This window comes from Pelophylax lessonae (assembly GCF_965119305.1).
Source record: "Pelophylax lessonae genome assembly, chromosome: 3".
NCBI lineage: Eukaryota > Metazoa > Chordata > Amphibia > Anura > Ranidae > Pelophylax > Pelophylax lessonae.
This window is the reverse complement of record NC_138770.1, coordinates 430040659-430064978: the sequence shown is the minus strand read 5'-3', so window position 1 is coordinate 430064978 and position 24320 is coordinate 430040659. Positions and strand designations below refer to the sequence as shown.

Sequence of the window (24320 nt, the reverse complement as noted above, 5' to 3'; positions counted from 1 at the left end):
TAACCTATGCAAATAATTTACATATTTTACATTTAGAATAACACCAAAAGGAAAATGCTCATCAACTGCATAGCCAAGCTAGTAGCTTTCAAATAATCCTTAGGACACCCCTATACAGCTCTAAAAAAAGGCTATACAGCTCAGGTACATAAGGGACATCAATTTCAGACCTTTTTTAGGATTTCTAGATGAGTTGACGATAAAGCAAGCAAGCTGTGGCTCATTCCTGAAAAAATATTTGTGTAGCAGGATTTCCAGGCATTGGGCCTAATGTGGGTCTGTCATTGTTACTGGTAACACTTCCAACACAATTAAGTTGAAAACCCAAGTGTGAGAGCTGAGACAATGACCATTCCGGCATCTTTGGTTTGTTTTGTTTATTTTATAATGGGGATGGGAGAAGGGAATGAGTGGGATACTTCTCTGGTTCAACTAGGTTTAATTGGGACACTTTGTATTGAAAAATGCCTGTTAGCGCTGTCCTGACGCCAGCTGAATGCCGACCAACGCTTCCTGGCGCTTGAAAATACTGTTTTGCTGAAATGCGCTAAAACTTCGCTTTAACTCCTTGGTTAACTCAGAAGATCCAGGACTGTAGTAACTCTTGCACTCTGTCTAGCTTAAAAGTCCTGCGAATGGCTCCCTCCAGCCCTTCACTGACTGAGGTAGCTCCTTGTAACTTCTTGTGCTGCTGCAACCCTTAACACTGTACACTTGACTCTTCAGGGCCCAACTGCTGGTGCCCCTCAACACTTCAGGGTCCTCTCACTAGGCACCCCCTCTGACACTTCAGGGTCCTCTCACTATGCACCCCCTCTGACACTTCAGGGTCCTCTCACTAGGCACCCCCTCTGACACTTCAGGGTCCTCTCACTAGGCACCCCCTTGACACTAGATGGCTCCTGGATCCCTGGGACCTTCACTGGAGTGGTCCCCTCTACACTAGGCAGACACTCAGGGGCAGATTACAGTACTCACGAACTTGACATGCTTTCCTTCAACTGAACCCCTCTATCTCCACTGGTCCTCGGCACACCGGATCCTCTCTGCAACTCAGCTCATCTCTCTCTCTGGACTCTCAGGCAGCCACCCGAGACACCCGATCCTTCTGACAGGAGGAGAGACAGCTGTACCCTCCCTCCTGGGACTCTGCTTCCTGCCAAAGACGCTGCGTCATGCATTCTCCTCAGACTTATACCTACTCCCAGAATCCTGTGCGGCAGAGTCTGCCTTTCTGGGGTAGATACAGGCCTGAATGTGCCACTGATTAGGTTTCCTCCACCGCCCAATGAGAACCCTTCTGGGGAGACTCCCCAGCCTCAATAGCAACACCTGGGAGACATGACAGCCAAGCTGAAAATCATGACCTTGCTGTTAGGCAGCCAAGGCCCACTATACTTTCCTAGCACCTACCTGGTAGGGTGCTACATTTGCAACAGAGTTAAACTGCTATCTTGGTGTATGTAGGCAGATATGCAGCCATCCATAGAAGAATAGGAAAGGGGACCCAGATGTCAGCAATTGCTATTTAAATTGGCAAACCTGCTGTAAAAAGTGATCGCAGCTATTTTGTTGTCACGCCATTATGACTACAGAGTTCAAACATCCACATCGGGTGCTTTCAATCAGTTTGTTACCAGACTGACTCACCTCTACAAACAGAATCATAATTTACACAGCAGTCATCTGTGTCTTTACAGTCATCAGAGCAGGAGCACAGACTGCTAGACAACCTCTTCTCTCCACATCGTAACTTGTCACACGTCCAGATGCGAGCTGCACAACAAATCACACCATTTAAAGAAATAGTAAATATGCTTCTTCTTTTCATTGGGTTACTTCACTTTATTTAGATTTTTTTTTCTTTTTCATAGCAGAACTGTGGTAGACCTATAATTAGTTATAAAATCATTAATAGACAGTAAGAGAGAAGGTAGCAACTCTGCCCTAGCTTAAAGTTAAAGGTAAAACAACTAAAGGTTTCTGCACATACCCATAGCAGCCTCCAAAACCCTCCTGTCACAACTGGATGCCAGGCTGTTCCAACATATAACCCCTTGGCACTTCCTTCCTCGGGCCCTGTGCCAGGTGGCTGCCCCACTGCATGCTGACCTCAAGGGGGGCTTTCCTGGCACTGCCTCCATTTAGAGAATGCTTTGTATTCTTTTCAGTATACACAAAGAATTCTCTGATTGCCTACACCTACATTTTAAAGGGCTAGTTCTATTTTACAGATAAACTGTAATAATGAACCAACACTGGACACCTTTCCTATCCCCCTCAGCAGGGCCGGGACAAGGGGTGGGCAGGAGGGCGGCTGCCCTGGACACTGTGGTAATATTTGAGGTGGGGGGGCACCAAACGGAGATTAGGGGGAGGGGGGAATTTGGGGGGACAGTAGGAGGTAAGAATTGTTCTAGGAGGGGAAATTTGGTGAGGTGGGCTAGGAATGGTGATCTGGTGAGATTTTTGTTTAGAGAAGGAAGAGGATTTGATTTGTGCTAGGAGGGGAATTTGTGTTAGCAGGGATGTTACGGGGCATTATTTGTGTTAGGAGGGGAAATTTGGGAGGGGGATTTGTGCTTGGATGGAAGAATGGGAAAGGGGGAGTGTGTGCTGGGAAGGGGTATTTTGAGTGGGAGGGAGAGGATTTGTGCTCAAAGGGGAAATTTGGGTGGGGGGATTTGGGCTAGGATGGAGGAATGGGGGAGGGGAGTTTGTGCTGGGAGGGGGATTTGGAGTGGGGGAGAGGATTTGTGCTCAGAGGGGAAATTTTAGGGGTAGAGGATTTGTGCTAAGAAGAAGGGGGAATTGTTTTGGGGGGTAGGGAACTGTGCGGGGAGCATATGTGGAATGAAAAAATATGAGCTTGGGGGCATATATGTACTGGGAGGAAGGGGACTTTATGCTTAGGGGTAAACATGCAGATTAGTGCTTGATTTGTTTTGGGAGAGAGGGGATTTTTGCTGAAACATGATGCTCTTACATCTTTGGGGGGCACCAGTGGCATGTTCGTCCCGGGATCTAGGTGACCTTGTCCCAGCATTGCCCCTCAGTCCCCTCTGTACCACTGTACTTACCACTGGGTTGCCAAGCTGTCAGCAGCCCCATAGCTGTTTCAGTGGTCTGGGGATTTACAATCCCTGCTCTTCTACCTCTTCTTCTTCAGCGTTTTCAGGGCGGACCAGATGGGTTCTGATTGATCTGCACCGTCACATTGAACAAGTACAGAGGGAACGGGGGGGGGGGGGCTTGATGGGGTGTCTGGTGTTAGTTCATCTTTATATGATTTCTATAAAGGTGAACTAACACTTTAATGAGAAATTCCAGGCAAGTAAAAGCATTTAGTAAGCTAAAGCTAACCAGTAAATAAAGCAACTGTGTTTAGGCCAGTTCTCTTAGTTTACCCAAATCTAAATCCTGTGTAAGCCCTTGTTCACATTAGAGAGACTTGTCAAATCGTATGACAAAATGCACCCTATTGCCGGAAATTGCACTGTTCAAATTGGTGCGGCAACGACCTTACGGTGCCGCATCGATTTGAAAAAAATACAGTAGTTCCTGCACTTCTTTTGGCCATTTTGGGTGCAATTTGTGTAGTAGAAATCTGTGCATGAAGCCGCACATATGTCTTCCAAATTGCACCCGCAGTCTCAATGACATGCAGCTTTTTAATAGTGCAATTTTAGATGGAGTCGCACGATTTCAAAACCGCAGTCAATGTGAACGAGGAGTAAGCCACAGAAGAATGAGTACACGTGGCACTATCAAGGGTAGCAGGAATATACTTTATAAAGTCTTGTGATGTCTCTCTCTGCCTCCCGCATCACCAATCACGATCAAACTTCCATTGCTGGTTTTAAGTCTAATTTGTGGCTCTCAGAAACTTCCACTTTGTTTTTCTTTTTTTACATCACTCTTTCATTGTGTGTGACAGCAACAAGTTATGTTACAGAATCACCAGCAAATGTGTTCCAGGATCACTGGATTACAGATAAAAGAATGGGGTCCAGCACAAATGAAAAACACAAATTGCTCAGCAGGTTTGTATCAGCTTCTTTACCTGGTTGTATGCATAGATCTTCATAATCTAAACAGCAGTTTCCAAGCTCAACGCAGGCAATATCACATCGACAGCTCCCAAATTTTCGCTCAAAACACCTATTTTTGCAGCTGTTTACTGTAACATAAAAAATAGAATATAAGTTATATAAAAAAAAAAAAAAGCAGAGTAACAAAGATATATATATATATATATATATATATATATATATATATATATATATATATATATATATATATACACACACACACACACACATACATACATAAACAGTATGTCACAAAAGTGAGTACACCCCTCAATATTTTATTATATCTTTTCATGTGACCACACTGAAGAAATGACACTTTGCTACAATGTAAAGTAGTGAGTTTACAGCTTGTATAACAGTGTAAATTTGCTGTCCCCTCAAATAACTCCACACACAGCCATTAATGTCTAAACCGCTGGCAACAAAAGTGAGTTCACCCCTAATTGGAAATGTCCAAATTGGGCCCAAAGTTTCAATATTTTGTGTAGCCACCTTTATTTTCCAGCACTGCCTTAACCCTCTTGGGCATGGAGTTCACCAGAGTTTCAAAGGTTCCCGCTGGAGTCCCCTTCCATTCCTCCATGACGACATAACAGAGCTGGTGGATGTTAGAGACCTTGCGTTCCTCCACCTTCCGTTTCAGGATGCCCCACAGATGCTCAATAGGGTTTAGGTCTGGAGACATGCTTGGCCAGTTCATCACCTTTACCTTCAACTTCTTTACCAAGGCAGTGGTCATCTTGGAGGTGTGTTTGGGGTTGTTACCATGTTGGAATACTGCTCTGTGGTCCAGTCTCTGAAGGGAGGGGATAATGCTCTGCTTCAGTATGTCACAGAACATGTTGGCATTCATGGTTCACTCAATGAACTGTAGCTCCCCAGTGCCAGCAGCACTCATGCAGCCCCAGACCATGACACTCCCACCACCATGCTTAACTGTAGGCACACTTGTCTTTGTACTTCTCACCTGGTTGCCGCCACACAGGCTTGACACCATCTGAACCAAATAAATGTATCTTGGTCTCATCAGACCACAGGACACGGTTCCAGTAATCCATGTCCATGATCTGCTTGTCTTCAGCAAACTGTTTGCGGGCTTTCTTGTGCATCATCTTTAGAAGAGGCTTCCTTCTGGGACGACAGCCATGCAGACCAGTTTGATGCAGTGTGTGGAGTATGGTCTGAGCACTGACAGGCTGACCCCCAACCCTTCAACCTCTCTAGCAATGCTGGCAGTACTCATACGTCTATTTCCCAAAGACAACCTCTGGATATGACGCTGAGCACGTGCACTCAACTTCTTTGGTCGACCATGGCGAGGCCTGTTCTGAGTGGAACCTGTCCTGTTAAACTTCTGTATGGTCTTTTCCATCATGAAGCAGCTCAGTTTCAGGGTCTTGGCAATCTTCTTATAGCCTAGGCTATCTTTATGTAGAGCATCAATTCTTTTTTTCAGATCCTCAGAGACTTCTTTGCCATGAGGTTCCATGCTGAACTTCTAGTGACCAGTATGAGAGAGTGAGAGCGATAACACCAAATTTACCACACCTGCTCCCCGTTCACACCTGCGACCTTGTAACACTAATGAGTCATAATGGCTAATTGGGCCCTTTTTGAACATTTCACCTAGGGGTGTACTCACTTTTGTTGCCAGCGGTTTAGACAATAATGGCTGTGTGTTCAGTTATTTTGAGGGGACAGCAAATTTACACTGTTATACAAGCTGTACACTCACTACTTTACGATGTAGCAAAGTGTAATTTTTTCAGTGTTGTCACAAAAATGTGAGGTGTGTACTCACTTTTGTGAGATACTATATATATATATATATATATATATATATATATATATATATATATATATATACACACACACACACACACACAGTCACACCATATTGCCAAAAGTATTGGAAAGCCTGCCTTTACACGCATATGAAATTTAATATTGAGTTGGCCCACCCTTTGCAGCTATAACAGCTTCAACTCTTCTGGGAAGGCTGTCCACAAGGTTTAGGAGTGCGTCTATGGGAATGTTTGACCATTCTTCCAGAAGCGCATTTGTGAGGTCAGGCACTGATGTGCATGAGAAGGTTTGGCTCGCAGTCTCCAGTCTAATTCACCCCAAAGGTTTTCTATTGGGTTGACACATAGGAAGGGGCCATCCCCAAACTGTTCCCACAAAGTTGGGAGCATGAAATTGTCCAAAATGTTTTGGTATGCTGATGCCTTAAAGCAGTAGTATCCCGCTTTTTGACACTTTTAACTACAGGTACGCCTATAATAAGGCTTACCTGTAGGTACAATTAATATCTCCTAAACCGACAAGGAGATATTTGCAGTGCATGCAGCCGCTCACGCGAGCGTCGCATGCGCTCTGAAGGTCCGGGGAAACCTTCAGTTTTCCTTGCCGGGAGCTTGCCGGAAAATCACTCTCACGCGCATGCGCGGGAGCGACGTCATCACGGCTCCGGCCAATCACAGCGCCGGAGCCGCCGAACCGGGAAGAGACGCCGAGGGATCATGGCAGCGCCCGCAGCGGTGTCCGGGGGTCCGTGTCGGAGCTTCGTTCTAAGGTAAGTAATACATAATGAGCTAGTATGCGATGCATACTAGCTCATTATGCCTTTGTCTTGCAGGTTTTTTTTTTTGGGGTTTACAACCGCTTTAAGAGTTTCCTTCACTGAAACTAAGGGGCCAAGCCCAAGCCCTGAAAAAAAAACCCACACCATAATCCCCCCTCCACCAAATGATTTGGACCAGTGTACAAAGCAAGGTCCATAAAGACATGGATGAGCGAGTTTTTTGGGTGGAGGACCTTGACCGGCCTGCACAGAGTCCTGACCTCAACCAAATAGAACACCTTTGGGTTGAATTAGAGTGGAGACTGCGAGCCAGGCCTTCTCGTCTAACATCAGTGACTGAGCTCACAAAAGCACTTCTGGAAGAATGGTCAAACATTCCCATAGACACATTCCCATAGACTGGGATGCCATTAAAGTTCATGTGCGTGTAAAGGCAGGTGTCCCAATACTGTTGACACTATAGTGTGTGTGTGCTTGCGTGTGTGTAAATACATAATAATATATATATATATATATATATATATATATATATATATATATATATATATATTGTAAGGGATTAGCTCGGTGGTAGGCGTATGGGTGACCCCTTTGGGGGGGGTCGGCACACAGGGAGATAGCCAAGGAGTGGTTGAAAACAATAGTTTGGTTTATTAGGTCAATTTCTTCAAACAAGTGCATGCAGCAAAACATCAAAATAAAATAAAACAAAATAAATCCTGGCCGCTGTGGGCGTCTACCTTCTCACAGCTGGAACCTACCTAAGAAGTCTTCCCAACCTACTGTTGGGCCGACACTGCTGATCCTACAGCAAACACTCAAATGTCCATTTGTTTTCTTTTCACACAGCACAAACATTGTCCATTGAACATGTCCCTTTGTTTTCTTTCACACAGAAACACTTCGTCTTCTCACCTTTGAGACGTCTCCACTCGTTTTTACCCTCCTGAGTGCACACCGCTTCAGGAGGTCTTCCCCATGCTCACACAGCTTTCAGGGGGCACACAGGACTGTCCTCTACCCACACGGCGTCAGGATGCAGCAGTTTGTCTGCCTTCCTCTCCCAGCCCACACGGCGACAGGAGGCAGCAATGCATAGACTTTCTTTGGACCTTAATTTCCTCATTCCGAACAGCTGAAGGCCTTTCAACCTCCTTACACCTTCCTGCTGCCTTTGGCAGCCGACACCCTATAATAATTAGTGAACTTTTCAAAGCAGGTGGGAATGTGTCTCCTCTCAGTGACTACATTCCCAGATTTACCTGACTTCCTGTCACAATATATATATATATTACAAACAATGTTTTATATTCCGTCAGTGCTTGAACCTATTTTCACCTACAAGCCTGTTTTTTCTTTCTTTCTTCTACCATTATATGTGAGTAGATGATTATAGGATAAAATAAATAACTAACTAAAAAGTGTTACTAAACCCTCTTCAGTAAAATCAGTCTTTATATGCAGTAAAGCATGCTTGTAATACTCACTGTAGAACCTAAGGGATTTATTCTCCGCATTGTGTAAAAGGTATGTTTGATCCTGTCTTCTCTGATCCTCCCCTTCTTCCACACTCCCCAATCCATCTCCTGATAGAACAGAGCCTTAGGAACACTCTGTACATGCTCAGTTTGGTGTGTATTGCTAGAGAGTTTTTCTTTTTTTTTTTGGGGGGGGTGCATGTGATCAGCACAGGGCCAATCAGCACTGTCCAGACAGAGGGTCAGTGGTCCTGCACCCTCATAGGACAGTCAGAGGAGACCAAATCTCCTCCTACAAGCTTTAACCAGACACTGATAGAAGTCACAAGACTATATACTGCCGATGAGAAAAGTTATTTAACAGTTTATATTTACTAAAATAATTGCATTTTCATGTTCTGTGTACTGTGGGAGACCAGATATAGTGAATGCAGGCTCCTGGGTTTAACAAAGATGCAGATGCAGATAAAGCTAACCATGAACCTTGCAATAGGATTGTGCAATTGTATTTAAAGTATGTCTAAAACTAAAATAATTGATTTCATTTTAGATAGGGCAGTGAATGTTGAACTCCTCTTAGGATTGTTTTCTAAATTGCTGCTTAATTGGCTTTTAAATACGATTTTCCACATTTCTCATCTTGATAGAGGGTAGACAACTACTCCTGTTTATGCACAAAGCAGGATATGGATAATGTACATAAAATCATTGCCTATGTACTGACTTATGAAACACAACAGCCATAATAGTTAAGTGGTGGAAAAACACTGGAAGAGCACTTTAACACTTGCTTCCTCAGATAAAGGATATCCTGTTCCAGATTACCGCTAACTGTAGATTAAAAGGAAATTACAAAACCACCTGTACTTTGATAATGTTCATTATTAATAGTTTCTTGGACAAGTATTCGTAAAACACTATTGATAAGCCCCTGTTATCACTTTCCCTGGAGATGACTTTCTTTCTCATGTGATAATATATGCACCACTTTTATCTCAAACTGCTTCTGGAAGACATTATGTTCCCATTATTGAAAATTATTATTTTAGTACCTTCCCTGGAACAGCTAGGCTTCAGTCCAAATATGCATCCCAGGATGGCTGTTAAGATTACCACGCAGATTACCTAAAAAGAAACAATGGAAAATCCACAATCACAAAGCAAATATTTGCATTTTTTTTTTCTTAATAAAATATAGGATTTCGAAAATATGGCCTGCACATCTCAACCCTGGCTTGATTCAATAAAGAGTTATTACAGCAAACAAGCTATGCTCAGTCTGCTGCAGACCAATACAGATGGAGACCCAGTGGTTACTGATATTAAGAATTAGCTCCTACAGGAAACCTGCATTGAAAGAACTATATAGGGTGCAATAGTAGGGATGCACCAATACCATTACAAGGCTGGGTACGACTATCGATACTTTTCCTCAAGTACTCACCGATACCAATTACGGATACCTATTTTTAGTGACATCTGTGCAGTCCGGTTTTGACAGTGGCATTTCAGCCACCTCCAGTGTGATTCACGTGCGAATTGTCAGTGTTTAACAATGGAAATTGCACCTGAAAATCATACCGAACTCTTTAAAAACATGCTGTGGCCAATCTGTATCGGCTCCATTAAAAAGTCTGCAGGCTGACATGTCATGCAAATCGGATGCGGCTCAAAATGTATCCAATTTGCATACACACTGTTACCAAAAGTATTGGGACACCTGCCTTTACACGCACATGAACTTTAATGGCATCCCAGTCTTAATTCATAGGGTTCAGTATTGAGTTGGCCCACCCTTTGCAGCTATAACAGCTTCAACTCTTCATGGAAGGCTGTCCACAAGGTTTAGGAGTGTGTCTATGGGAATGTTTGACCATTCTTCTAGAAGTGCATTTGTGAGGTCAGGCACTGATGTTTGAGAGAAGGCCTGTCTCGCAGTCTCCACTCTAATTTATCCCAAAGGTGTTCTATCGGGTAGCAGTCAGGATTCTGTGCAGGTCAGTCAAGTTCCTCCACCCCAAACTCTCTCATCCATGTCTTTATGGATCTTGTTTTGTGCACTGGTGCGCAGTCATGTTGGAACAGGAAGGGGCCATCCCCAAACTGTTCCCACAAAGTTGGGAGTATGAAATTGTTAAAAATGGCTTGGTATGCTGATGCCTTAAGAGTTCCCTTCACTGGAACTAAGGGGCCAAGCCCATTCCCTGAAAAACAACTCCACGCCATAATCCCCCCCCCCCCCTCCACCAAATTATTTGGACCAGTGCACAAAGCAAGGTCCATAAAGAAATGGATGAGTGAGTTTGGGGTGGAGGAACTTGACTGGCCTGCACCTGAACCCGATAGAACACCTTTGGGATGAATTAGAGCGGGGACTGCGAGCCAGGCCTTCTCTCCAATTTCAGTGCCTGACCTCACAAATGCGCTTCTGGAAGAATGGTCAAACATTCCCATAGACACAGGTGTCCCAATACTTTTGGTAATATAGTATATGTGTAGGTCTTAGTTTTAGCATCGGAGCATTTTCAAAATTATAAGTTCTCGTGCAAATGCTTAGTATCAGCACCTATACCAGTATTGGTAACCTTCTGTTGAATATGTTAGTTGCTAGGCTCTCATCATGGTCCAAAGGCTTCAAAACTTTCCTGAGTTGCTGATCCAGAACAAGCATGCAGCAACTAATGGGATGACTTATTTTGCTTGCTGACGTTTTTACTTACACCTAAAACAGGACTCACTTTAAGTGCATCCAAAATCTGACCAAAAAATAAATCTGTTTGTAGTTGGTCACTAGATAGTGCTAAATCACAGGTAATGAGCTCAGCTGGATGGACTGAAATGTTTCTACAGTATATAAATAGTTCATGAAATAAGGCATGTATCCACAGGGTCCATTAACCACTTGACCCCTGGAAGATATACCCCCTTCATGACCAAGACATTGTTCGCAATACGGCACTGCATTACTTTAACAGACAATTGCGCGTTTGTGTGACACTGTACCCAAATAAAAATGTATGTCCTTTTTTCCCCCACAAACAGAGCTTTCGTTTGGTGGTATTTGATCACTTCTGCAGTTTTATTTTTTGCGCTATAAACAAAAAAAGACTGACAATTTTGGAAAAAAAAAAACAACATTTTTTACTTTCTGATATAAAACATATCCAACAGAAAATTTTAAAAAATCAAATTTCTTCATAATTTAAGCCAATATGTATTCTGCTACAATAAGGGTCCATACACATGGGCTTTCCACCCGGCGGACTCTGTTTTGCTCAGCAGGGATCGATCCGCCGATCCCCGCTGAGCAGGCAGATGACAGGTCCATCTCCATTTACTTTTCAGAGACAGAGCTGTCAGATCCCCGCTCTCCTCTATGGGAGATCGGATGAAAACGGACCGCCTGTCTGTTTTCATCCGATCCAATCCTCCAGACGGATGGAAAATAGGGTTACCATCCGTCTGGATTTCACGGACAGGATCAGATCAGATAGCAGCGGGTGTCAACAGACACATCACCCCTGAAATCCTCTGTTCCATAGGGGTGCATGGAGCATCTGATCAGGTCCGCCTGAAAAACTGACAGGAGGACCTGATAGGAAAGCCAGTGTGAAAGGGGCCTAAGAGTATATTGATTGGTTTGCGCAAAAGTTATAGTGTCTACAAACGATTTAATTTTTTTGGGTTTTTTTTACTAGTAATGGCGGCAATCAGCGAATTATAGCAGGATTGCGATATTGCGGCGGACAGTCAGGACAAAAAGATATGCTCTGTCACTGTACTAATGACACTGCCTGGGAAGGGGTTAACAACAGCGGCGATCAAAAGGTTACCACTGTGGGGGAGCTGCTTGTACTAGAGGAAGGCGAGGAAGGCATGGATGGGTGCCCCTGCTTAGCAGAGACACAGGACCTATGCGTTCTGTACTGACAGAACAATGATCTGCCTTGTTTACATGGGCAGACTGCTGTTCTGCCTGTGTACCAAAGCATCGGCGAGTGCTGGTGGACATAGAGTCCACCGTACCCACCAATCAACTCCCGCCGTTTCTAATCACAGCGGGGGCGGGCCGCCGGCAGCACGCACCCGTGCCCCAGACCCAGCAGTGCAGGTTTACGTACTAGGTGATCCTGTGCAGCAGAGCTGCCTTGCTACTGTATATGCAAGTTATATGGTCGGCAAGCAGCTAAAAAAGGTTTATTGAGCACATAGGGTCACTTTACTGTGACACCGTAAAGATGAAAATAAAGCATACACTTTACACTTTAGGCACTGCCAGAATGGCTGGATAAACAGGTGATTCCAAGAAAGAGGCCAGAATCAGCTGGAGAAACAATGTTCAGTGCGGAGAGGTTGTACAGCAGATTCCAACAAGCCAGCATACAAGAAGTGACACGCAATTGGGCGGGAAATGACCTCACAGGCACTGCAGAAGGCTAATCATTCCTCAACTCCAGGGAGTTTTTGTATAAACAGAGAGGTCAAGTGGCTAGATTTTAATTCAATTGTTTTATTTCCTTTACACTAAGGCTGTAGCGCCTGGATGTTGGTAATTTGCCAAAACTAAATCTATTGAATTTAGAGCAGTAGATGATGAATTATTTTTGGTAGTTAATATATACTCACCAGCCACTTTATTAGGTACACTTGTTCAATTGTTTTTATGCTAGAAAGGCAACAATAACTCAAATAACCACTCATTACAACCAAGGCATGCAGAATACCATCTCTGAACACCTCAAACCTTGAAGGAGATGGGCTACAGCATCAGAAGACCACAACGGGTGCCACTCCTGTCAGTTAAGAAGAGGAAACTGAGGCTACAATTCGCACAGGCTCACCAACATTGGACAATAGAAGATTGGAAAAATCGTTGCCTGATCTGATGAGTCTCGATTTCAGCTGTGACATTCAGATGGTAAGGTCAGAATTTGGCATAAACAACATGAAAGTATGGATCCATCCTGCCTTGTATCAACAATTTAGGCTGGTGGTGGTGTAATGGCGTAGGGGCTATTTACTTGGCACACTTTGGGCCCCTTAGTACCAATTGAGCATCGTTTAAATGACATGGCCTAACTGAGTATTGTTGCTGACCATGTCCATCCCTTTATGACTACAGTGTACCCATCTTCTGATGGCTACTTCCAGCAGGATAATGCACCATGTCACAAAGCTCAAATCATCTCAAAACGGTTTCTTGAACAGGACAATGAGTTCACTGTACTCCAATGGCCTCCACACTCACCAGATCTCATACCAATAGAGCACCTTTGGGATTTGGTGGAAGATTTGCATCATGGATGTGCAGCCAACAAATCAGCAGCAATTGCGTGATGCTATCATGTCAATATGGACCAAAATCTCGGAGGAATGTTTACAACACCTTGTTGAGTCCATGCCACAATGAATTAGGGAGTTCTGAAGGCAAAAGGGCGTCCAACCCGGTACTAGCAAGATGTACTTAAAGCGGACCTTCAGTCATTTTTTCATCTTTCAATCTATTAAATCTTCTGCCCTTGGTGGTTTAACTTTTGATAATAAAACATTTTTTTTTCTGCCAGGAAATACCTATTACAGCCCACTTCCTTTTTCTTGTCTGGAAATTAGCCTAGGCCAATGACATAATGCACAGCTCTCTCTTTCACTCTCGTTAGAGTTTTCCAGCAAGGGAGGAGGGGTGAGTCATAGGAGAGCAAAGGAGAGCTGCAGAGATGGAGGGGGCTAGATGAGGGCGGAGATAACAGGAGACTGCAGAGATCTATATGTGTTCATTCAGAGTGGAGAAATGTGCGGGTAAGCAGTGTGCCTGTCTATATATATATGTGTGTGTATGTCTGGAATGTATGTGTGTGTGTCTGTGTAAATCCAGGAAGTGAACAGGCAGCAGTTTCAGCTGCCCACAGTTAAAATGGCTGCATCCAGGCTTACTGGAGGGAGGTTTTCAGCATATTTGGCAAGTACAGAATCACAGTATATATAAAATAATTTGCACAGTGGTTGAAGGGGAGCTTCAGAATGGTCAATATGTTTTTATTACAAATTATGTTTGCAGACTGCAGTTCTTCTTTAATAAAGTGGCCAGTGTATAAGTATGCCTTGTTAAATACAGCTAATAGTACTTTATGATATTTACAGTGCAGAATATTTTTTTCAATTGTTATTTTTATTGCAAGAAAATCACAAAGAAAGAGCTGCAATGTATAAGTACAATTCCATGCATCTGTAGGAACAAGAGTGGTACACATATCAAGCACATTGGGGAACATTAAACAAGTAAACAGTGAACGTTTAACGCAATATATTTCTGTGTGTTAGTGCAGTTTTACTGCAGTATATTGTAGTGTGTCGGTGGAGTGCCTGTGTATTGAGTATTCAGGTTAAAGTGCACCAAACACTACTTTCCATTGATAAAATTGCATCTAAGTACACATTTCCACATCTTTATTACATTTTGGTAATAAGCACCTTCCCATCATGTCTGGGAGGCCAACAAGGAGAGGCAGACCTTCCCATGGCACTGTGAGGAGGCCAGCAGCGTATGTGTCCACAGGCAAAGGTGGACATGGTCAGTCCTCAGGCAGGGCCTCATTTCCTCTGTTTGGTGATGCCTGTGCTGTCCAGCCACAGCATGCAAAGGAGGTGGTGGACTGGCTTACTAAACCATCCTCATCCTCCATCACCCTAGTAGAGACTAGTGCACAGTCCACTACAGCTTCCAGAGTGGCTAAATCTGCCTCCTTGTCCACAGCCATTCCTGCCATAGCCCCAGCATCAGACATGGAGGAGTTAACTAAGTTATTTGAACACAGCATCAGCCACTTGCACCTTGACGATGCACAGCCATTACTTGATTCATATGTTGGTTCTGAGGTTGAGGAAAGTAGGAATGTGAGCCTCCAAAGAGGGGAGAACACTGGTATTGCAGTCATGTCCCCCCAGCCGAAGCACATTGCCAAGTTGTCTCCAGTGGTAATGAGGATGGAGGAGATGATTATGATGATGATGAGATCACTGACGCGACTTGGGTGCCAGATAGAGCAGAGGAGGAAAGTGAGGGTGAGACACAACCCCAACGAGGCAGCCATCATGGAAGAGTAGAGAACAGCCACTCTAGCTCAGCTGTCTGGGCCTTTTTTAGCACACGTGCAGCCGATCGCTCTGTTGCAATTTGCAAACTTTGTCTCAAGCACATCAAGCATGGCAAAAATACCAGCCATTTGGGTACCACATGCTTGACAAGGCATTTAGCCTCCCACCACTCAAGAGCAAAAGCACCTGAAAGCCACACAAAAAGGATGCAATTCTGTTCCTCCTCCTTACTCACCTCAGTCTACCCCCCGCTATACCTCATGACCTCTCAGCAGCCTCCAATGACAGGGATGATGGTATAGCGAAGGGTGTCCCAGGTCCTTGCAGCACATCTGCCAGTAGCACACCACCAGCTGTAGACTATAGCTAGCAAATTTCTCTGCCCCATTTGCTGCAGCAGAAAAAAAAATAAATACAGTCACTGCCACCCACATGCCTAGCATCTAAATGCAAGCTTGTAAAAGCTTCTGGCTTTACAACTTCTGCCTTTCTGTCTGGTGGAATCTGCCCCCTTCTGGGAAATTGCAGAATGTGTTGTACCACAATGGCAGGTTCCCAGTCGGTATTTCTTTTCACCTAAGGCCATTCTAGCTGTGTTCCATCACTTGGAAGGCATGTTGTGGCATCGTTGGGCAAGGAAGTCAGCCGCAAAGTCCATGTTACTGCTGACACATGGTCCAGCAAGCGTGGTCAGGGATGCTATATTTCCTTTACATTACACTGGGTAACTCTACTTGCAATTCAGAAGGATGCAGGACAGGGCTCAGGGATGTAAAGCTAGTGGTGAAGATGCAAGATTTGTCAGCTCTATTCCTTCCTCCTCTTCCATGCCCTCCTCTGCTAAATTGTCCTATGAAAAAGTAGTACCCTCTAAGCATTCAAGGGCTATTCAATGAGTCAGGCTAAAAGGTGCCATGCAGTGCTTCAGATGGTGTGTCTAGGGGACAGGAACCAGACCGGAGCAGAGATTCTTGCAGCTCTGCAGGGGCAGGTCCAGAGATCGTTCAAGCCATGCCAGCTGGAGCCAGGAATGATGGTGTGCAATAATGGCACAAACACCCTGTCCGGCCTTAGACAGGGAAAGTTGACACATGTCCCCAGTTTGATGGTGCAGCATTTCCTAAATACGTACCCAGGGTTAGACGATCTGCTAAAGCAGGCCAGAAGAGTCTTTAGCCATTTCAGGCTGTAATACACAGTCAGTGCTCGATTGGCTGAACATCAGTGGGAATTTCACCTGGCCTGTAAACCACCCTATTTGTGACATGCTCACCAGGTGGAACTCAACTTTGGCAATGCTGCAGGGGCTGCACATGCAGCAGGGGGCCGTCAACGAGTACCTGTGTGAGTATGGCACAACGGCAGCCTCAGGCCGGCTCGGCTTTTTTTCCCCACACCAATGGCTGCTGATAAAAGATGCATGCACTGTACTGTCACCATTTGAGGAGGCCACAAGGATGGTGAACCATGACAATGCATGCGTATGTGACACAATCCCTGTTGTGCTCCTGCTGGAGCAGACTCTGCATGGCATTATGGACAGGGCGCTTGAGTCAGAGCAGCGGGAGGAAGAGGAGGACTTCCTTTCCTCTCAAGGCCCGCTTTATGCAGACACCATTCTTCCTATGCCACAGAAGGCACAATAGGAGAGGGAGGAGGAGTATTCTGGAAGTTTTGGAGGCATTGAAGCAGAGGAAGACATACATCAACCCTCAACAGATGGTTTTCCATCCCCAGAACACTTGGGAGTAGTACGTGGCTGGGAGGAGGCAGTTCCAGATACTGTAATTCTCAGTGATTCCAAGGAGTCTGCTTCTCATGCCTCTGCAAACTTGCGGTGCATGGGCTCCCTCATGCTTTAAAGCCTGCAAAAGGACCCAAAAATATGTGGCATCAAGGAGAAGGATCACTATTGGTTGGCAACCCTCCTTGACCACTATTACAAAGGGAAAGTCTCAGAACTCATCCCGTCCCCACAGAGGGTACAGAAGATGAAATCTCTTGAGGACACTTTAAAGAGGAGTTTATCTAATGCTTTTTCTGACTCTGGTAGGTTACAGTGTCATGGAGTCAAATGTAGTTTTGAGGCTTCTGTTGGCCAAGCAGTGGAGAAGGGGGCCGCCTAAGTGATGCATTTCACAGTTTTTTTTAGTCCTCGCCACCCAGGGCTCTCAGCTTCCACATCCCATCGACAGCATCTGCATCGTATTATCTAGGGGTGAATACTGAGTTGGAGAGCTTTCTACTTGACGATTCACTGGGTTATTGGGTCATGAGAATAGACCACTGGCCAGAACTTGCCCAGTATGAAACTGAACTGCTGGGATTCCCTGCATCCAGCGTGCTTTCCGAACTTACATTTAGCGCTGCTGGTGGTTTTGTTACTGATAATAGAACGTGTTTGTCCCAGACTCCGTTGACCGTCTGACATTTATCAAAATTAAATCAGTCCTGGATTACCAGCACCTATGAAGCCCCTGATGCCGATGTCACTGATTAAGTGTTTTTGGGATCTCTGCAAGACCTCTAGGCTGCCTAGTGTTGTGGGTGTGGATTTCATCTGGAAGAATTTCTATGGTGTATGTTTCATGGGCACAATTAACACCCAAACAGCAATTTTTCCACACCTGTTTGACAGATGTATTTTATTTTAATTTATGACAGTAACGCCAATTCTTGCTTTTATCAAGAGTACCTCTATAGGGTTACAGTGTGAAGGCCCCACAGACACCCAAAGATCAATTTTTCCGCACCTGGTGGACAGGTGCATATCATTTAAATTTTTGACGGCAAGGCCAATTTTTGCTTTAATCAAGAGTACCTCTATAGGGTTACGGTGTGAAGGCACCACAGATACCCAAAAAACTATTTTTTTGCATCTGTTTGACAGGTGCATATCATTTAATTTTTTGACAGCAAGGCAATTTTTGCTTTCATCAAGAGTACTTCTATAGAGTTACGGTGTGAAGGCACCCTTGACACCCAAAGACCTATTATTCTACACCTGTTACTTCTATCTAAAGTCTGCAGGAGAGACACCAGAATGTATCCAAAAAATCTCTAAGCTTGTTCCCAGTGCACTAAATTGTGGCCTCATCATACAGACTGGCTCCCCAAGCCATGGTTTAAAAAATAAAGAAAGCTTACAAGGAAAATGTCAGTTTTTTGCCTTTTTTTAAATGCAATCATTTCTGCAGCAGCTTCTATGCACAGTACAGATGTGTCACTTTACAGGTAGACTAGGTGACCCCCCAGGTACTATATTGAAAGGAATTTTTCATTTTTATTGTTATTTCTCATTTTGATGCTTTCACTTTAAGTATCAGTAAATCACTGCTCATTTAGAAATGAAGTTTTTTACAAACTTTTTTTCATTGATACATGTCCCCCAGGACAGTACACGGACCCCCATAACCATTATATACCCAATTACTTGCATATAGGCCTTCAAAATGGGCACTTTTGATTTTTCCAGTTCGGGTCCCATAGACTTTAATGGGGTTCATTATTCAATTCTGAACTTTCTCGATGTGGTGGTGCATAAATGTAACTAATATTACCAGTTTTTTTAGAATTCTCCTTCTTGATGAGAGAGAGGCTGTTTGGTCTTTTATATGCATGGTTTCATTAATGCACAAAAAAACATTGCTCCATGATAGGATCCGATGAATGATTCCATAAGATGGGGATACATGCTCTGGCAGCATTCATTAAATGGATTAACAGCACGTTTTTGTATCTTTTGTTGGAAAGGGGATTAATAATAAATATAAAATCTAAAGGGTCATTATTCAGAGGGACTTCAGTAAGTTTATAACACAATTTCTTTATTGATTGCCAGAATGAAGTAGGGAGAGGACATTTCCAAAATATATAGAGAAGCATGCCCCAATGGGATTGATAACACCAGCATAACAAGGAGCTTTAAGGGTACATTCTGTGTAATAGTTCTGGGGATCATCTCATAAGCAGCTTGTGTTCAGCTTTCAAAAACTTATTGGAAGCAGAAGAATTGTGTGCTAAGAGAAGGATTCGGTCAATTTGGTTCTCTGAAAGAGAATGATTGAGGTCTTTTTCCCATGCTCGAATATAAGGTGGTGGGCAATAGGTATCTGAGTCCAATAAAGTTAAATGTGTGATGGACAGCCTGGGAGGGGAGGATTCTAAGCAAAGCTTCTAGAAATAAGTGATAGCCAGAAAAAAACATTTGTTGTGCAGTATAGAGCAGAGGAAATTAGAGAGTTGTAATAGACACCAAACTCTCAATTGCAACGGAAACCATGTTTCAAGTTGAGGGTGAGGGTAAAAACTTCCAACACTAGTGAAATGAGGGGTCTCACTGGGGCCAGTTTTAGGAAGAGAGCATTGTTACGTCCCAGCCTCCAGGGCAAAAGGCTAGGATTGGAGTGAGCAGAAAAGGGAATAAAGAGATCATATAAGTTTATGGGACACTGGGAGGTCTTATTAGGAGATGGTGTAAGAGCTCTAGTGCCAGCTGCAAGGAAAGCCATGGTAGTCCTTGCAAGGGGAAAGGATAAAAGTCTTGTTCAAGTTTGACCTATGTTTTGTGGGAGTGGGAGGAACACCAGTCAAATAATCTGGTCAATGGGTTGCATCATGGTACTGGACGAAGTCTGGAAAGTGACGTGTTTTACACCAACATGTTTAGATAGATTGAGAACCTGAATTGTTATTCTTGCCTTTTTCTGGGCCCATAGAAAATGTAGGAAAGTCAAATGTAGATCCCTGAGAAAGCGTAGGAGCTGGGAAATAGGTGATGTTTGGAAAAGATAAGTCAATCTTGGGAGCATGTTCATTTTGAGGATATGTTTATGATTGAACCAAGTAAATATTCAATTTAGCAAGATGTTAGACAGTATGTAGCACAGGTTTAAAATGTATTTAGATTCAAAGAGTTTAAAGATCCGCAGAGATGTTGGTCCACAGATATTAGTTTCAGGGTATGAAAGAAAAAAAATTAGCAAGCTGGAGAAACAGCATTTTTTAGGAGGGTGTTTGATGAACCAAGTTCAGAGTCCTGAAGGTGTTGTCCCTCACTTCTATTTGCTGGATGAGCCCTGCTTGATCAAGGTTTATGAGCACTGGCAGATGAGAGATTTGCTAGTATTTTGGTGAATATTTTCAAAATAACTTAGGTAGGATAATAGTCGTTATGGAGATGTCGACCATGGGGGTACCTTAGGGGAACAAGGCACTGTCGAGAAGAGAGTTAGATGCTTTAGAAAATTTTGGGATCAATTTCTGTTGGAAGGAGGCCAGAGTAAAGCTGTAGGAGACCTTGTCTGGTTTTGTAGACCATATAACTAATGCAACTTTGTGAACTGTGATAAGAGATTCAAGGTAGTCTGTAACTCTGGGTTTGAGTTTAGGTAGAGAAGAGTTGTTAAGGTAAGCTAGTATATCATTCAGATGAGAGTCAACATCTTTCTAGGACCATGGGAAATACAGGTTGCAAATTTCACAATAATAAAATTAGAAATTGTCAGCTATAGCCTAAGGGCAATATAGAAGTAGCCATTGGTGTCTTTAACATGAGGGACATAAGTTTTAAGGTTGAGTTCCTTGAGGGCCCTCACTGATATGCCACATTGTTTGTAAAATATCGTTGGCATCATAGAAGTTGGGCTTTAACCATGCCAAGAAGAAGGGTAAGTTTCAATTCCATGGCTGTGGACTAGGCAAGAGTTTGTGGCACTGTTAAAAGGTCCCACATGCTCCTCTCTATGTGTACTAAAATTCACATAGAGCTGAATTTGTCTGCACAAAGATGTGTAGTCCATCAGGCAAGCAGGAAGGGCAAGGGCAAACAGGAAGGATTGCTTCAAATACACAAGGGGCATGGAGAATTAATGTAGCCACACTCAAACAGGAAGTCTGGGAATAGCAGAAAAAGCATGCAGATGAAACAAAGGAAGATATAGATAGAAAACACATTCTACATTTATTTAGAAATGTTGCATTTATTTTATTTTATGAAATATTGAGTTTAGTGTCACTTTAACTAAAAGACATTGATTCTTTTTACTTCAGATAGCATCTATAATAGCATAAATAATGGTAATGTTTTCTACCAAAGTCAACGAATAAGTATGATTGCCTTGTTTCGTTGCATCATTTTAAATCTGTGATTTTCCTGTTTGAGAAAATACTCCCTGCCCTCCACATCTCACATACTAACCACAAACCTCGGAAAAGTCATGATTTTCCTCCAGAAAAGTTTATAAAGTTAGTATGGTTTTATTTATTCCACATTATTTGTGGGCATGTATGAAACCAAATGTTATGTAACATTCCGAGTCAAGTGCATTGTGAAGAAGAAACACTAAGTGAACTCTATTTAATGTAATTTGTTTATTTACAACCCAAATTACGAAAAAGTATGGACACTGTGTAAAATCTGCATAAAAACAAAAAGCAAAAATTTGTAGATCTCATAATAAAATAATGGTCAGAAGGGGAGGGAGATACACCCCCCTACTCAAAAAAAGGCAGGGCTTTAAAGGACATGGGGTTGTCACTGAGATGAGCACATACACAATATTAATATATAAAAAAGAATTGTATCGTACATACATCACGCAATTACTAAAAGTAAACATGTACTCCACATTACATTTTTAAGAACATGCCCTTACTGGTAATTGACGCAGGCTCTTTGTGCAGTGAAATGGCAGTCAATAGTGCTAAGAGATGACACCAGAGAGAGTTAGGCCCCAGTAACACAGTTAAACGAAATCAGAGTGACACAGAAGTTGATTTCTGTCTAGATCAGTGGTTCTCAACCTTCCTAATGCCGTGACCCTTTAATACAGTTCCTCATGTTGTGGTGACCCTCAACCATAAAATTATTTTCGTTGCTACTTCATAACTGTAATTTTGCTACTGTTATGAATCGTAATGTAAATATCTGATATGCAGGATGTATTTTCATTGTTACAAATTGATGCAGGGGCTGCGGGCATGGTACAGGAGATGCAGAGGCTGCGGGCATGATGCAGGAGATGCAAGGGCTGCGGGCATGGTGCAGGGGCTGCGGGCATGGTGCAGGGGCTGCGAGCATGGTGCAGGAGATGCAGGGGCTGCTGGCATGGTGCAGGAGATGCAGGGGCTACTGGCATGGTGCAGGAGATGCAGGGGCCGCGGGGCATGGTGCAGGAGATGCAGGGGCCATGGGCATGGTGTAGGAGATGCAGGGCTGCGGGCATGATGCAGGGTTGCGGGCATGATGCAGGGCTGTGGGTATGGTACATGCAGAGTTTTTTGGAATGGTACAGGAGAGGCAGTGCTGCGGGCATAGTACAGGAGAGGCAGTGCTGCTGGCATGGTACAGGTGATTCTCTGCGGGGGGGTCTCACTTATCGTTTGGTGAGGCGCCTTGCATTTCAAAATGGTGCCGTGTATGGGCTTTCCCGAGCGGTGGCAGCGTATGCGCAGTGTACCTGTCGGGTGCTGTGGTGCGTTCCCTACCTAGGACCATCGGAAATATGTGTTTTCTGATGGTCTTAGGCGACCCCTGTGAAAGTGTCGTTCGACCCCCAAAGGGGTCATGACCCACAGGTTGAGAGCCACTGGTCTATATAGTTAGATCTGCACACAAAACTTTCACATTTAGCCCCAGTTCACACTTATGCAAAATCTATACAGATCAGATGCGATTAGAAAAACATAGATTTGCATGTCATGTAAAAAACTATAATTTCCAATGAAGCCTGTTCACATATATGTGGTGCGAACTTAATCCGGTTTAAAAAAGGGTCCTATGCAAGTGCGAATTTCAGCTCAATAGACTTCTATGGGACTGGATTGATTTTGCAGTCCAATGTTCACATCACTGCAATTTTTTTTTTGTCTAGATTTTATAGAAAATAAACGCGCAGATGTGACCACTCTCTTAAAAGTTAAAAAGTGAACCTGTGCTGAGGCTATGCACACTGAGAGCCCGTTCACACTAGAGTGCTGTGTGGGAAACCCACATTCCGTGCCAGTTTCCCGCATCACATTTAAATCGCACTGCCTTTGTAATGTGCAGCGGGTGGCAGTGCAAAGTTAACAACACCCCAAAGGCATAAAATAAATATACCATGCGACCCGGTTGCAGTGCATTTCCAAAAGTAGTGCATGCACTACTTTTGGTGCTGTGCGGTTTTAGCCCATTCACAGTGAATGGGCTGAAATCCCCCTGCACAGAACTGCGAGTGAATCACATAGGAACACACAGCATGATCTTATGCAATTCACAAGCAGTTCCTAGTGTGAATGGGCCCTAAAGCTTTACATATTCTGAACAAGCAGCTGCACCAGATTTTGCACTCTCCAGTTTTAGTAAATCAACTCCATAGTGGGTGTATCTAAGTTGCTAGAAACAGACTGAAACCCCACTTCAGAGACTTTAGTCTTATTTTTTTAAGATCTTTGCAAATTAATTATTTCACAGTACACAAGCAGCTAAAGAAGTCAGTGAGGACTTGTTTTAAATGTTGCTTACTGCTTGTTAACTGCTTCCGGCCACCCGCCGCAGATGTACTGCGGCAGGCAGCCGCTCCCAGGCAAATCGCCGTACATGTACGGTGCTTGCTCTGGGGAGTCTGGGGGGTGAGCACGCGCCATCGGCGGCGCGCTCCCGCCCCAGCTCGTCAACGGGGAAGCCGATGCCTGTGTCAGGCGGCTCCGATTGCTGCCTGACACCCACGATCGTTCCCCACTGAGAGAGAAGGATGGTCGGCTGTTGTAAACACAGCCGCCCGTTCTTCTCCCTGGGATGATCATAGAGATCATGTGATCCTGCTATATAGGATCACATGTCTCTATGGTCATCTCAGAAGCCACACCCCCCCACAGTTAGAATCACTCCACTAGGCTCACATTTAACCCCTTGATCACCCACAGGGTTAACCCCTTCACCTGCCAATGGCATTATTACAGTAACAGTGCATATTTTTAGCACTGATTACTGTAGTAATGTCACTGGTACACCCAAAAGTGTCAAAAATGTCAGTCAGGGGTCCGATCTGTCCACCGCAATGTCGCAGTCCCGCAAAAAAATCGCAGATC

The 24320-nt window shown here is 43.9% G+C and overlaps 1 protein-coding gene across 1 annotated transcript in view; it reads right to left on the bottom strand.

Annotated features, from left to right (window-relative positions):
* The window catches only part of ENPP1 (ectonucleotide pyrophosphatase/phosphodiesterase 1), a 194996-nt gene that overhangs the window by 97317 nt on the left and 73359 nt on the right, over nt 1-24320 (bottom strand). The window contains exons 2-4 of the mRNA XM_082250115.1: nt 9209-9281; nt 4064-4180; nt 1651-1776 (exon numbers count right to left, since the gene is read on the bottom strand). Of these exons, the coding sequence (XP_082106241.1) occupies nt 1651-1776; nt 4064-4180; nt 9209-9281 (316 nt within the window). The remainder of the gene's footprint in view (nt 1-1650; nt 1777-4063; nt 4181-9208; nt 9282-24320) is intronic.